General features: G+C 36.7%; 1 protein-coding gene across 12 annotated transcripts in view; it reads right to left on the bottom strand.

Annotated features, from left to right (window-relative positions):
* The window catches only part of SLTM (SAFB like transcription modulator), a 40,436-nt gene extending 26,459 nt beyond the window's left edge, over positions 1-13,977 (bottom strand). For 5 of the 12 annotated variants that reach the window (XM_033107772.1, XM_033107768.1, XM_033107769.1 and 2 more), the window contains exons 1-4: positions 13,669-13,977; positions 12,606-12,693; positions 3,703-3,767; positions 861-1,058 (exon numbers count right to left, since the gene is read on the bottom strand). In XM_033107772.1, the coding sequence (XP_032963663.1) occupies positions 861-1,058; positions 3,703-3,767; positions 12,606-12,693; positions 13,669-13,830 (513 nt within the window). In that variant the 5' untranslated portion in view covers positions 13,831-13,977. Of the gene's footprint in view, positions 1-860; positions 1,059-3,702; positions 3,768-12,605; positions 12,694-13,300; positions 13,476-13,668 lie in introns of those variants that run through there. The other 7 variants (XM_033107773.1, XM_033107776.1, XM_033107775.1 and 4 more) reach the window with 3 other exon arrangements.
* Positions 13,978-14,482: the final 505 nt, after the last annotated feature.

Here is a 14,482-nt window from a genome sequence, read left to right as displayed (position 1 = left end):
TCCACTGATTTATTTAAGACATACTAACATATTCCAAAGCAGGACAAATGGTCTATTTAATTCAAAGAAAAGATTTTTAAAATTATATGCTTTTAAATTATAGTTTCATAAGTAATTGCCCTACCCTTGATAATAACCAAAGAAATGCAAATTAATCTTATGTAGAAAAATATACAGAGGGTGCCCAAAAAATGCATACACATTTTAAGAAAGGAAAACTGTATTAAAATTGTAATACTCAATTTATACTGATAACAAAAGATGAATACAAGTCACGTTTGACTTCTGCAATTACAAGAGGTGCTCAAAGTGGTTACCATCAGTGTCCAGACACTTCTGATTATGGCAAACTACAACGCTGACCAAAGTGTCCACTTGTATACATTTTTTTGGCACCCCCCCAAAAAAAATGTATGAGCGTGTGTGTGTGTGTGTGTGTCACCAGGTAATGTTGGCACGGTCAGAGAGAAATTGGTACATTCATTCGTAGCAGGGTAGAGAACATAAAACTTAAATGTCCCAAAACTTAAAAGTGGCTATTAGGCACATAGAAAGCCATCTAATATACGTTATGGTATAACACACAGATCATGAAGTCATTCTGATATGTTATGTGAAAATATTATACAGAATAAATAGCAACTTATGGCATAATAACTAAGTAAAAATATATACATATGTGGAAGATAAAAATTTAAAAGGTCATCTTAGGCGGTAGGATCCTGGGTGATTTTATAAATAACTTAAAAAATTTTTTTCTGAAAATTCTGAGACTTCCACATTGAACTAGAAAAAAATACTTTTTTATTATTTAGTACTTAATTTATCTGAGTCATGTTTTAAAAAAACTGGCTAAAGACCTGACTTTCGATGTCCTCTTTTTCTATATCTTCTATTGCTTCTGCCTCTATTAATTCATGAGCTCTCTTGTTCTCTTCTGTGGAAAGTAACTCCTTGGAATGCATATTTTCTTCTTCATTTTCACCAAACTCTTCAGAGTCCTTTAGTTCGTCATTTCCATCTTGTTCAAGTGCTTCTTGATTCTCCAATTCACAGTCCTTTTAATGGTAAGAAAATTTGGTACAACTAGAAACAAAGCAGTGTAGGCTATCCACCAAACGTTTTTGGTAATTTACATCTCTACATATTTTAAATTTTACCATATTTTGACATTATTCCCAAAGTCAAAGTTCAATCATTTTACCTTATATGTTAACTGTGTCTTTAAAAATAGAGGGGGTCTAATACCAAGGTCATTAAATCACATATCTGAGCTCCCAAATCCCTCATACTGAAATACACAGGAATTGGATTGCTACAAGAGATGTTTCCAAGTCCCAGTTATTTAATATTTACCAATTTACATCCTACGAGCTGTCCTAGAAGATACAGCTTCAAACAAATGATTTGATTTCTCCATGTGCCATAGTTTAACTTCAAAGACCCTGGAAGTCTTATGTATTATGACATAAGGTTTATTTCTAATTAATAATAAAGAATCCCATCTGTTATACCAATGTTTGTTCTTTAAAAATATGCAAATAATTAATTTAAATGTATTTGTTTTGAAATCTATCACTATGCCACGATGCCAATTAGGCAATGGAACATTGGTTGGGATTCTCTCTCTAAGGGAAAGTCTGTTTGACCTTCAAAGTTTATAGATAGTCGATAATTCAGTAGGGAAAAAAAAAAGCAGCAATCTGCTTAGTTTACTCTTTGATTACGCAAAGATTTGAAAGCAATGAACATTCCTTCCTCCTTTCCTACTTTTTTAGCAAATCCAGCAGATTTAAGAAAAGGTTTCTGGGTTATAAAAGGAAAAGGGCAGGGGCATCCCTTAATCATTCATAGCTAAACTGCAGTGAGAGAATAGAAATTTCTGAGGAGGGTAGGCACAGAGAGGAAATTGTTTTGGAATGTGGAATGCTTGGGGAGCTGGTAGGTTTAACCAATCTCACCAACTCTGAGTGGGGGAACCTTGGGGATTGAAAACTGAGTAGGTAATTGTATGGTGGTAGAACAGGTACAAATAAATAAATAAAAACCAAGGGAAGTCACCGAGGGAACTCCATCTATTCTTAAGTGCCAATTTGAACCATTCTCCTCACTTACAAACGAAAGCAAATCCTACACTATTCAGGTATCGAGGCAATAGGTGATATATACCCACCACTACTATGAATTCCTAAATCACCAGCTCTGGAAGACAAGGAAAGTATATTAACAATTTCTATCTAATACGACACATATGCTGATACTTCCAAAGTGAAAAATGAAACAAAGAACTGCAGATATATTTAAATAGGATTTTTTTAAAAAAGTTCTTTTGTTCTTCTAGGCATCATGACCAGGTTCACTTAATAACACAAAGGTATCCTTTGCAGCACACATTAAGAGTACTATGATGCTGAACAGAAGTATATACTTCCTTGTAACATTTCAAATGACTAAGATTTTTATGAACTGAAGAACTAAAAGAAAGTTAGACATTTGAAAATTAAAAGGTTTTTTACTAAGTGACAATGTTTTCCCAGCTTATGGATAATTTTTGCTTAATCATATACTCCCTAGTGAAGACAATTAGAGAAAATAAGAAGGGAACAAACCTCAAGGAAATATACCACGAAGATAACAGAATACACAGAAGAGTTCTCAAAGGCCCAAACAAAAGCCGATTTACAGGTGAGCAATCTTCAATTTTAACGGATCCCTTGGCAAATACTCTAAAATATTCTGATTTCAGAGTTAACTCCTCAACCAAACATTTCTTTCTCCCTGTGTCTGACTTCTAAGTGCAAGGTACAAAGTGTGGGATGTGTGGTATGCTGTGTGGTCTATGTGTAACATGGAGAGAGTAGAGAGCTAGATGGTAGAAGAGATGGGCAGGTGAATGGACAGAAGGCGGCTTCATGATGGAACACACAGACATCCAGAGATGTTATGACAATATGGACTAACTGTGCACAGAAAATGGAAAATATGGGGATATGAATGTACATAATTTAAGAGGAACTATGCTCATTAAATAATTCCTGCTAATGCCAAACTACTTAGGACCTAATGATCAGTAAGTAGGAGATCATGTCTCAGTAAAATAAAAACAAAAAAACCTTAACCACGATTAAAACTAAGTTGGTATATAGAACTGCCACAACCCTAATTAAAATTACATACATTATTTTTCTAGCTGGTCAGTTTTAAATATTCTTTTTTAGCCAAAAAAGACCTGGCTTATTTATCATTGAAGCACAAAACAAATTTCTTACTTTTACCAAGAAGCAAAACATCAGCAATTTTCTTGCTCCACTTTAAGGACTACATTAATCTAAATTCTGTATATTATATACAAAAGCTAAATGCAATGGGCAGATGAAAAATAAACTACCACCATCCTTCACTGCAGTACCTTGTCCAGGAACTAACATATCAATTGTCCTGTAGCTGTTCTTCTGGCACCTGTGTCGTAAATTTCTACTTAAAGACCTGGACAAACATTATTTTTAGCTCTGTCTCATTTTACTGAAGATAAAGTTATTTATTATATTTCTCAACTATGAGAATTAATGAGATTGACAATATTACAAGAATCTCTACCTTTATTTTCCCTACATACTTCAGTATCGTTCAAATAGAACGCATGAGTTCATCACGCAAAATACTAGACTCAAAATAAACATCTTAACCTGAGTTACACTTTACCTTGACAAAAGCATCATCTTCCACAGAAGCATCTCCACTCAACTCATCTGCTTCCTGTTTTTTACCTACAAAAGAAGGAAAATGGGCTAAAACCAATATTTTATTACTTTAAGAGCAAAAAACATTCAGAAGTTTACCCCGCAGTTTTAACTCTCTACTCCCAACACTTGACAAAGCCAATGCCAACAGGTTATAAACCATTTGCGCATAGCTGTCCCAAACAAAAAAAGCTTTAACAATGTCATGCTGTTTCACTAAAATAAACTGCGCAAATAATTAATCTTACATATGAACACATCATCTTAACTGACTTGATATATATGATACATTTTTCTTTACACCACTCAAATTCTCTACCTTCCATTCTCCCAGAAGTAGCAACACCTCAACAGTACTCTACTAACTGTATATGTGTGTATGTGTGTGTGTGTATCTCCACATCTGACAGCTAAACTCAAGACTCACATCCCCCACCAAAGCCTTCCTTAAGTTCTCTTCTTCGACAAACTTTCTCTGAAATAAAATTCTCACACTGTAATCTACACCTCACAATCTATCAGTTGTTTATATATTACCTTGTACTCTCAAGTACATCTTGCTAACCATTATTTTGTATTTCTCCAAAGGCCTAAATATAAACAGGGCTGGGCACTTAACATAATGACTGATTTAACTGATTCAAGGCAAGTAGAAATTACTTCATAATGAAAACTGTTAATAGCTTCCAGATAGATGACAGTCCTCCTAAACCCAATCCTCAAAATCTTCAATTTTCAAAACCTTAAACTGGTGGTTGAAACTTAGAATATTATCTACATCAAAAAACAAAAAAACTATTCCATAGAGCCAATGCTAAAAGTTTTTTCAGACTAGTCCACAAAAACACAATAACCCATGATGTATCAGAAATGCTGTAAAAAACACATCTGCTGAACTTTTTAAATTTTTAAAATTTATTTATTTTGAAATGTGAATGAATATGTTTTCCTGAGGCTAATTAATCAACTTTCCCCTGTGCCTAAAACAGGAACTGCTGTGTACCTGTCTCAAGCTCCTGTGATCCCAGGGTAGAGGGTTTAGAGGTGAAATAACTATTAAAAAAAGTTAGGTTATCTCCCTTTCCCTAGTCTCTTCATCAGCCCCTATCTTCTATTCCCAATTCAACACACTTCCCACAAAAGAGCGATAAAAAGGAAAACAAGATACTGGTCCTTCCAGGTATATAAAAAGACAAGATTAAAAGTTGGAATTTTCTTTTACCCACTGAGGTAAGAGGGCTTCCCTATCCCAAAGGCCTTGTGTGAATCAAAAGAGAAAGTGTGAGCTTAGTGTGGTGTTCACTTCCTATTTGGAAAGTTGGTGTTTGTATTTCAGGAGAAATATAAATTGTAAGTTACTACATAGGTAACAACTAAGAAAGCCTGTTCACCAGAAAGTGTTTCTTCCCCTCAGAAGAAAACAGTATCAGGTAAGAAAGTGCTCTCTAAATTCTTCTATCACATTTAAATTTCCAAATATAAAAACCTTAAAGATGTTACCTTTTGGGAGAAATAAGCTTTTCAAAAATGTAGGCTCTTTTCCCCGTCTCCACCCCCAACACACATCACCAAATGACCTACTGAGTAGGGCTTTGGGGGAAGACTCCTTCAGATCATTTGCTAATACTATTTACTCCTTACAATTATAAACTGCTTTACAATTAGCAAAGCACTTTAAAAAAGTTCAATTGATTTTTCCAAGCACCCTATGGGTACATGGGGAAGGTCATCACAATTTTAAAAAAAGAGAAAATGAACCCGAGAGGTTAAAGCCAATAAATGGCATTTTGCAAACTGGAAGCCAAGGCTTCTCATTTCCAGTTCTAAATTCTGTCCACTACGTTTTACTATGACCTACTTATTCTAATAAGGCGTGGTTAACTCAATTTAAAGATATTATCTTTGAAATGGCAGCTCTCAGCACAATGACAAACGACATATACTATGCACACTCCACGGTGAATTTCACTTGCTTTAGTTTACTTAAAGGAAAATCAAATTACACTACCCCAACAAAAACATCAGTAGTCACTACCACTGCTTAAGTGGTTTCCACAGTCCTAGGATAAATGGCACTAGGATAAATGCTTTATATACATTAATGTATTTATTTTATCCTCCCAACTATATTCCAATTTTACAAAGAGGAAACCAATGCTGAAAAGTTAATCAGTTTACAAAACTAGTAAAGGCAGTGCTTCCATTTAAACCCACAAAACCATTAGATCTTCAAGTAGTTAAAATGTGCCAGTTGTTAAAAATGTTTATCTTTTAGTGCAAACCGAGGTTCTAAAAGCCACATCTATAAAATCTTAAAATGTGAGACACAAAGATTACATAACTTGCCCCATGACAAACAGGCAACAAGAGACAGAGGTACACAAAAAGGTCCAACTTCACTATCCCTTAGTGTTTTTAACAGCTGTATCATAGGAAAGCACTTGACATTTAATGTGTCATGAGCTCGTAAACACAAAAACCATGAGGGCCATATTCCCATACATACTGTGATGAAACTGTAATAGTAACCTGATAGATACATAGTGTTCAAGAAAACTGAAATTTTACACCCTAGCTTTTGACTGTTTTCATAATCTGTAACTTTGGCTTGTTTTACAAATGCCAAATTAGAAACTATATTGTAATTAATTCCTCTGTGAAAAAAGTATCACCCGTTCTCCATACAACACAACATATTTTTAAAAGCTATGATGTTCACATCCAGCCCAGAACCTAGCATGGTGATGTATAATGAGCAGATACTCGAAGCATTATCTATGTATTTCCTGACTGATAATGGAGCAAATCCTAGGTTGGATGCTAGTGTTAAACAAGGTCTGGATTTCTAATTCAGCCCGCAGTGGAACAAAGAGGCGACATGGCAGTCAAACTAGCATCGTACGCAACTCCATCCTTTCCATAAGACTGTAAACTCCCAACTTTCATGATGCTACAAAGTACATTACAGATTCCTAACTTTTATGATGTCACAGATGAGAAACAAAAACAAAAACCAAATCCCCCTTAAACTCCAACAAGCACCACATCACCTTAGGCACATTTCTGTATAGTGAGTAACCATTTTTATCCCTATCTCCCATTTAAGCCAGTGCTATCCAAGCTCCTATGGCAACTTAATTAAATAATCTTTTATCCTTTAAGGAATCTGTCACGTGCCACAAAACTGTGAATGGTCCAAAGGACAGCAGCATGCCCAGGATGAGAGAGCTAACTCAAAAGTGTCACGGAGACTGAAGTCTAACTTTAATGCTTGAGGGACTAAACCAGAAAACAAACTGAGCTGCAAAGATAGTCTGAATAACAAAATAAAAAATGGAAGCAAAATGAACTTATCACACCTTAAATTATATCGGTAGTAACATACGGCTGCTTTGAAATGACATAAAATACACTGCAATATTCTTTGCTTGATTTTAGGGTCTAAAGTAAAATGGTAAAGTAAAAACGTATACACCAGAGGATGACACTAGAAACATCTCATTTATGCGACATAAATTTGTATACGTCCACAAATCCTTAAGACTGTTGGGGCCAGACATGTTTCAGAATTCAGAATTTTCAGCTTTTAGAAGAGTAAGATTTATTATTTTAAACCTTCCAGTGCCTTCTGGAATAGTTTCTCTCAATCACAATAATATTTGTGCAATGAAATATATGCATATTCACATCAAATGGGATAAATCAAGACTATAAATAGCCTCACTTCTGCCACTAAGCTAAGAAAAAATTTTCAGTTTCCAAAACTTTTGTTATTTCAGAATTATGTATAAAAGCATTAAGGATTGTAAATTGCTGTTCCCCTCCAAAGGCAAATTGGTCCTTATAAACTTTGCAATTTTCCTTTTCAAGTTCAGAACTACCCCCAAAACAAAAAACTGTACTTAATTAGAATTAAAATAATTTTGCCAAAAAAAAAAACCACCACCAAACTGTGGCTTGAGTAATTTATCCCCTAAAACAGTTACAGAAACTATGAAATGCAGAAAATATTTAGTCATAAAATTTCTACTGGAGAAGTGGAGGAAAGATTCAGAGTATAAGCCAAACTGAACAACAGTTAATGTTTCCAGGAACAACCTCTCCCCAGCTACATGTTATATCTTAAAATAATCATAAACTATGTCTTGTGTTAATTGTTTGCATGTGTTTTAGCCTCTCTTCTATTAAACCAGTATTTTACTAATGAAATCACTTTTCTAAAAGGCTTTGTACATTGTCTTAAACCTAGCAGTCATACAACAGGTCATTTTACTATTGTTTTTGAATCTACTCTTAATTTACTCAATGTAATCTGAAAAACACCAAAACCCTATTATGAAAGCCTCTAACTTTGGTCATCTAAAGATAACCAAACTACACACACATGCGTGTATACAAATAATATTTTAAAATACAGCAAAAATGTAACTGACTTCTTAATGGATTATTTTTATCCTATCAATAAAAAGAAAATACTACTGCTTCATAGCACTGTTGCGAGAATCAAACAGAGCAATGTGCAAGTTTTTTGAAAACTGTAAAGTATACAGAACAATTTACAAACTGACAGGCAGACAAAGATGAATGAAAACGATACGAAGTTTCAAGCTCCAGTCTCCAGTCAGTGGTTAACACTAGCTGCAGGAGAATCACATGAAGAACTTGACAAAACACTGGCCCCCAACAGAGCAACCAAAATCACATCTCTGGGGCGGGAGCCTGCTTTCTGTATTTTTAAAAAACGGGCGAATGACTCTAAGGTAGAGTAGATTAAGAATCACTAAGATGACCGAGCCTAAGTAAGTGGAAGAGCTGGAGTGAGGCTATAAGAGAAAGATTCTTGTTTTCAGACTCTCTAGACTAGAAGAAGTTCAATTCTACCTACCTTTAACAAAACACCATATGTGGTGTGAACTCCTTTTAGTTGTTGAAAAGGGAAAAAAAATCCTTAACATAAACCAGTAAGACATGCACCTGTATGTATACACCTTAGATCGACAAAATGCTACCTGTGATAAATTCAGGACGGTGCAATCATGGGCAATTTTCACTTTTTTGTGCTTTTCTGGATTATCTAATTTATAAAATGAAAACATTTCACTTCTATAATCTGGAAAACAATACTGTAAAGCCATAATGCAAACTACTATTCCAGGGTAGCAGGGCTGCCATGTAAAGCTAACTCCTGAAAATACAAACACTGAGTCCCTTTTACTATAATGAGAGAACTATAGAAGAGGTGATTAAATAAATCAGTAAATTCCACCTTTATATCCCAAGCCATTGTTCAACTTCTTCACTAAAGTCTTCTGATGCCACCAACTAATAATAATGATTTCTTTTTCTTCTAATTTCTGGACAATTTGCACTTCATTTTTAAATAAAAAACTATGCCCTTACCTCACAAAGCTTCTAGCCTAGTGGGTACCCAAAAAAAATCTGTGAAAATTCTGTCCCCAAGCCCTTCTCAAATGCCACAATTCTGATTAAGTTTTCCGTAACATCCAAACATACTGCAGTTAAAAAAACAAAAAGTTACAGTACACTATGATATCGTATTAAAAGCATCTTATGTGGTTGATTACTGTAGTCTCATTTGACATAAATTTTAGAAAGCTTTACACATCACACATGTAATTAATTATACTGGCTGTGGTATTGTCCACACAAAATTAGACATTAGATGTTAAGCTAAACCTATAACCCCAAATTATACTTTTTTCCCATAGAGGGAAGTATTTTTATACAGCATTTTGAAACCTTTTTTAAGCCTGCATATATTGCAAATAAGTTCCAACATCAGTAAGTAAGTACTGCATTACATATTTCTTAATACTTATACTGATTAACTACATAAAATAACTTTTACTGAAGTTTAGAGGTGACTCTAAAGGTTGAAAATCCAAAAGAATGGTATGCAATTGCCAGCTGAACCAAAAGAAACTTTAAATCTATAATCTCTGAACAAGCCAATGAGGAGGAGTTAGCTCTACCTGTTCAACCACTTTCTTAATACACACCCAAATAACATGATAGTAAATCTCACTGATGAAGCTTTCTTCTAGGTTACTTATTAAAAAGTTCACATTGCAAAGAGAATATTAAAAGACTCAGAAGAGAACCAAACTAAGCTACAAATATTTCACCATATCAACTGTATGCAAACAGATTTCATAAATGTTGATCATAAATATTAGAACCCAATACAACATTAACAAGTTATCAATACTATCAAACTTTTATTACAAGTTTGTGTTTATACAACTGCATTTTAAAAATATCTGCAACATACCTAAGACTGCAGATTCCTTTGCTTCCAATCTGTCCAAACACAATCATTTTAACACATACAAATAACTTGCTTCTCGCTTGCTTTCTTAACATCATTTAACTTTTATCAAAAGATTTCTTTTCCTGACAAGCTATTATATGTTGTGTCTTGCTGTTGTCTACATGACTGCCTCTAAGTAATTAATCCCTGTCTTTGCTCTTTCCCATTTCTAATAATCTGTCCTAAAGAATATTTCTGCTGGTTGAAGACCTATGACATTTCCAGTTCCTTCCTTATACATCTAGTTTAGCTGAACAGAAAGCATTTTTCTTCTGGCTCCTGGCTATATGTAATTATTAAATTTTAGAACTAAAGAGCCTTGCAGATAATCTAGTAAAATTTCCAACTTTACAAAAAAGGGAACACCTATTAGAGGAAAAGAAGTATGAGATCAAGCGGACATTATCTTCAAGGTAGACATTGTTCAGTGAAATAAGATTTGGCAAAAAGAACAATGTAGTAATTCTGCGCCTAGCCTGAAAACCTGACATCACAATAAAATAATATTTAATTTCTTGAATCCTTAGTTTTAAGTCTGTTAATTGTTGACATTTTTAAGTTTCCCTATTCAAATTTGATTTCTAAGAATTATTTTAAACTTCTGAATTTAAAATTCAAACTAATTTTTATTTATACTCATCTTAATTGTAAATTAATTCAAAGTAGGTTCTTAGGTTGGGATTTACATTATGTTTTTTGCAATCCACAGGATTTTCAGAACAATGATAAATGGAATTCAAGGAGACAAAAGCTATTTATCATACATGTCCTAGAATTAGTCTCAGGGAATACTCAGTAGTAACCTGCTGGAGACAAATGATCAAATGTTACAACTTCTAATTAAAGACTACAAGACAGCTTAACATCAGAGTTCAGGAAAAATTAAGGTTCAAATATCCTTATAATCCATATAAAAGAAAAAATTAACATACTTATTTTATATCTATACTGAAAAACACATTGCTGAAATTATTTCTAAAGGTAAGATACTGAAAAAGGGCTAGTAGCTACACAGAGATTAAAAGTAGGTGAGAATGAATAAATCAAAGGTTTATTTTAGATGCTAAAATCAATAATCAGCTCAAATTACTTGAGACTATGATTAATACATAGTATCTGTCAAACTATCACAACACGCTAAATAAATGACAAATCAAAATCATTGTAAGAAATTACTATAAGAAACATGACTAATTCCTAATGTACTTATTTCCAAATTTTTTATGCCTCAGTATGTAATAGCCTATGGTTTGTCAGCAGAGGCTTCTCAGCACAAACTTCTCTAAACACAGGGAAATGTATTTTTCAAAGTGACATATGGAGTCAGTTACATTAAAAGCCACAAGATAACTGTTAGTTTTCTTAAACTCTACTTCCACCTCTGCCATTCCCATGCCACCCAGGAAACGCTTCTTAGCCCTTGTCAGTTTCCTCTGACAGAACTAGGGGACTCCTGAAAACATACGAACTCCCAAACAGTGAGCTGGCATCAAGATCTGCCTGGTCCTTATTCCCACATAGACTGCTTAAGATCAAACTTTAATATTCCCTTCTTTTGAAGGTTAATCCATTCAATCATTTTTCTCCAGTTACAATCAATCTGGTCTATGGCAGATGGAGTAGCATTTGAATCACTTAAAGCAGTAAATAAAGTTAGATTTTTAAAATGCTGCAACTATCCATGGCACACACTGCATGGAACTTATAGATAGGTACCAGGATCCAGATATGCACATCACGTCCACCCTCTGCCACTGTCCTGATGGGAGGGAGGGAGAAATTTCAAGTATGTATTCAAGTAAAGATTTCACTTACCAGAACCTTTTAAAAATATATGTCCCATTTATATTGTCAAAATGTTAATTTTAAATCACTTTTATCTATTCACTAAATCACCATATCCTGGAAATATATTCTGGCCTAGTTTAAAAGTTATCAAATCAAAATCCTTAAGAGATCCCTATAACTAAAAACTTTTTTAAGCTAACTTATCATGGATTTTCCCTACCTTGTTAGTATGTTTGGTGAGGTCTTTTTAAATTTCACTGAAAATTAGAATGCATAATGGCATAAATGCAAATTAAGTTCACCAAGTCAAACAAAATACTAAACATAAAGGTTATAGAATTTTAATATACTAGAGAAAACAGCAAGGAGCCAAGGTGAAAGATTTGGTAGAAATTCCATCAATACTCTGCCAATTGTGGGGCAAGGTAGATATGAAATTAAATTGTATTTTATTCTTCAGGTCTTCACACTATGAAAGAAGAAACATTATGAAACTTGACTTTGTAATTTTTTCGGAAGCAATAAAGAACTGGTCTCACTTTCAGGTCAGCTTCAGCCAAATCTTAAGGTCTACAAGTCACCCAGAGCCTGGCAACAGGAACTTTTTCTTCCTTGACCCAAGAAGGCAGAGTGCCAGAGGGAAATAGCAAAGAGTAGCACTATATAAACAGGGCAAGTGGCACAAGAGCAGAGGCAAGTTATATAACCAAAATATATTTTAAAATATGTTCATAACTCGTAACAACCTTTGCCTTTGGTTGGTTTCTTGTTTGGAGTATCAGTTGAAACAGTTAATTCAATATTATCTGGATCGCCTCCTTCCTCTTCAATAGCCTACATTAGAAAGAGAAGTTAATATGCTACACAATCTATCTAAACTTATTTTATAAAAACGAAATGAAAAAAAAATCAGCAAACCTCAAGCCTCAAGACATTCGAATGCCAGTCATTTCACAAACCGACTTCAAAAAAAGCAATTAAAGTACACGAGTGAGAGAAACTTTAGGGGGAAATATCATTAGGTTTCAAAATCACAGGGACTTTTAAATTCTACCGAGTCGAGATAATTAAATATCATATATTATACTAAACAAAAGTCTAAATATTCTCGGTGGCAGGAAAGTTGCTAGGTACTAAAGTAAATAACTAAAAGGAGCTTTCCTAATTTCTATAATGCAAACTTGTTTCTCCTCTATTACAATTCCAACGCTCACTCAAATAAACCAGAAAGATAATCAGAGATGAAAAAGCACATTATTGAACTGATGCAAAAACTGAAATTCCAGCGGTAAACAAACCCTTTCTCTTACCCACCCATCAACTTCCACTACCAATTCCCCCCCAAGATGGGGAAGAAACGGTTGGACACAATTAAACGGTAACTTCGCATAAGTCACCAAAGTAACCAGTCCCTCCGAGGCCAAGAAATGCACGCGCTCACCATCGCTAAAGGCTGGGGACCGAGTGCCTCCCGAGTCTCCACGATTGCCCTAGGGAGGCCCCGCCAGCCCGCTGCAGCCCTCGCAGCCTGGGGGGTACGTCCGGGAGGAGGCAGGGGCGCGCTCGGCTGCGGCGGCCGGTCCCAGTCCTGGGCGGCTCGCGGACGGGTCGCAGGCCCGGCCCGGCACGCGGGGGCGGAGGCACCGCGGGAGGATCCTCGCTCACCCCATGCGCGTGGGCGCCTCCCGGGGCCTCCCGGTGGCGCTGCCGGGCGCGCACCGGCGGCTGCGGGCGACCGGGGGCTGCGGCGGAAGGTGGGGCTCCGAGACGCGGCCTAAGCTCCCCTTCCCGGACCTTGCCGGGCCTCACCTGCTTGAGTCGGGAGACGAGCACAGTCTTGACTCCGGTGATGTCTAAGTTCCGCCGCTTCAACTCGGACTTGAGATCGATGACCCGCAGATCGGTGATCTTTTTACCCTCCGCCTGACCCGAGGCAGCCGCCACTGCCACAGCACCGGTAGCGGCAGCCATTTTAGAAGTGCAGCGCGCTGCTGAGGAAGCAAGTGAGCTGCAGGGCGGCGGCAGCAGCGCCAACTTCAACCCAGGCCTCGGGTACAGCCGGCGCCGAGCAGCGCTGCGCACAATGAGCCGCTGGCTCCGCCCCCTGTCGACTGCCCCAGCACAACCTGCAGCCGCAGCCAGCACCCGGATGACGGGCGCGCATGCGCACTGACGTGAGGCTCGGGGCAGGCTCCCTGCGCGCTCCGCCTCGCCGGTCGCGGCCAAGTGGGCGGTGCGTCGCCCAGCGTGGACTAAGGAGGTCAGGCAAGTCCAACTGCGCCGATGTCGGCTATACCGAGGTTCCCCCGCCGCTTCGTTAGTCATTTTCTGGCAACATCTCGAGTCTTGAGCAACAGCAGTGTACTCGGCACTACACAGCATAGATGGTTTGCGCGTTACTCAACACGGACCAAGGGGCGTGTGCGCGGCCTCAACCTCTTCCAGGGAAGTACTTTATCAGTTTTCTGCTGAATAATCGAGAAAAATGTGGCCGGTGTGCACTAGGGAACTAGGTGCCCCGATTTCCATACAAAGGGCTGGAAAAAAACCCTAGGGTGGTAAGAATATGCAGAGTAGCAAAGGCTATCAGGGTTATAAGAATATTAAGGGCTGGCCTGTGTGA

This window comes from Rhinolophus ferrumequinum, chromosome 6 (assembly GCF_004115265.2).
Source record: "Rhinolophus ferrumequinum isolate MPI-CBG mRhiFer1 chromosome 6, mRhiFer1_v1.p, whole genome shotgun sequence".
Classification (NCBI taxonomy): domain Eukaryota; kingdom Metazoa; phylum Chordata; class Mammalia; order Chiroptera; family Rhinolophidae; genus Rhinolophus; species Rhinolophus ferrumequinum.
Note: the sequence above shows the minus strand (reverse complement) of the source record. Positions and strands in the feature narration are given on the sequence as shown.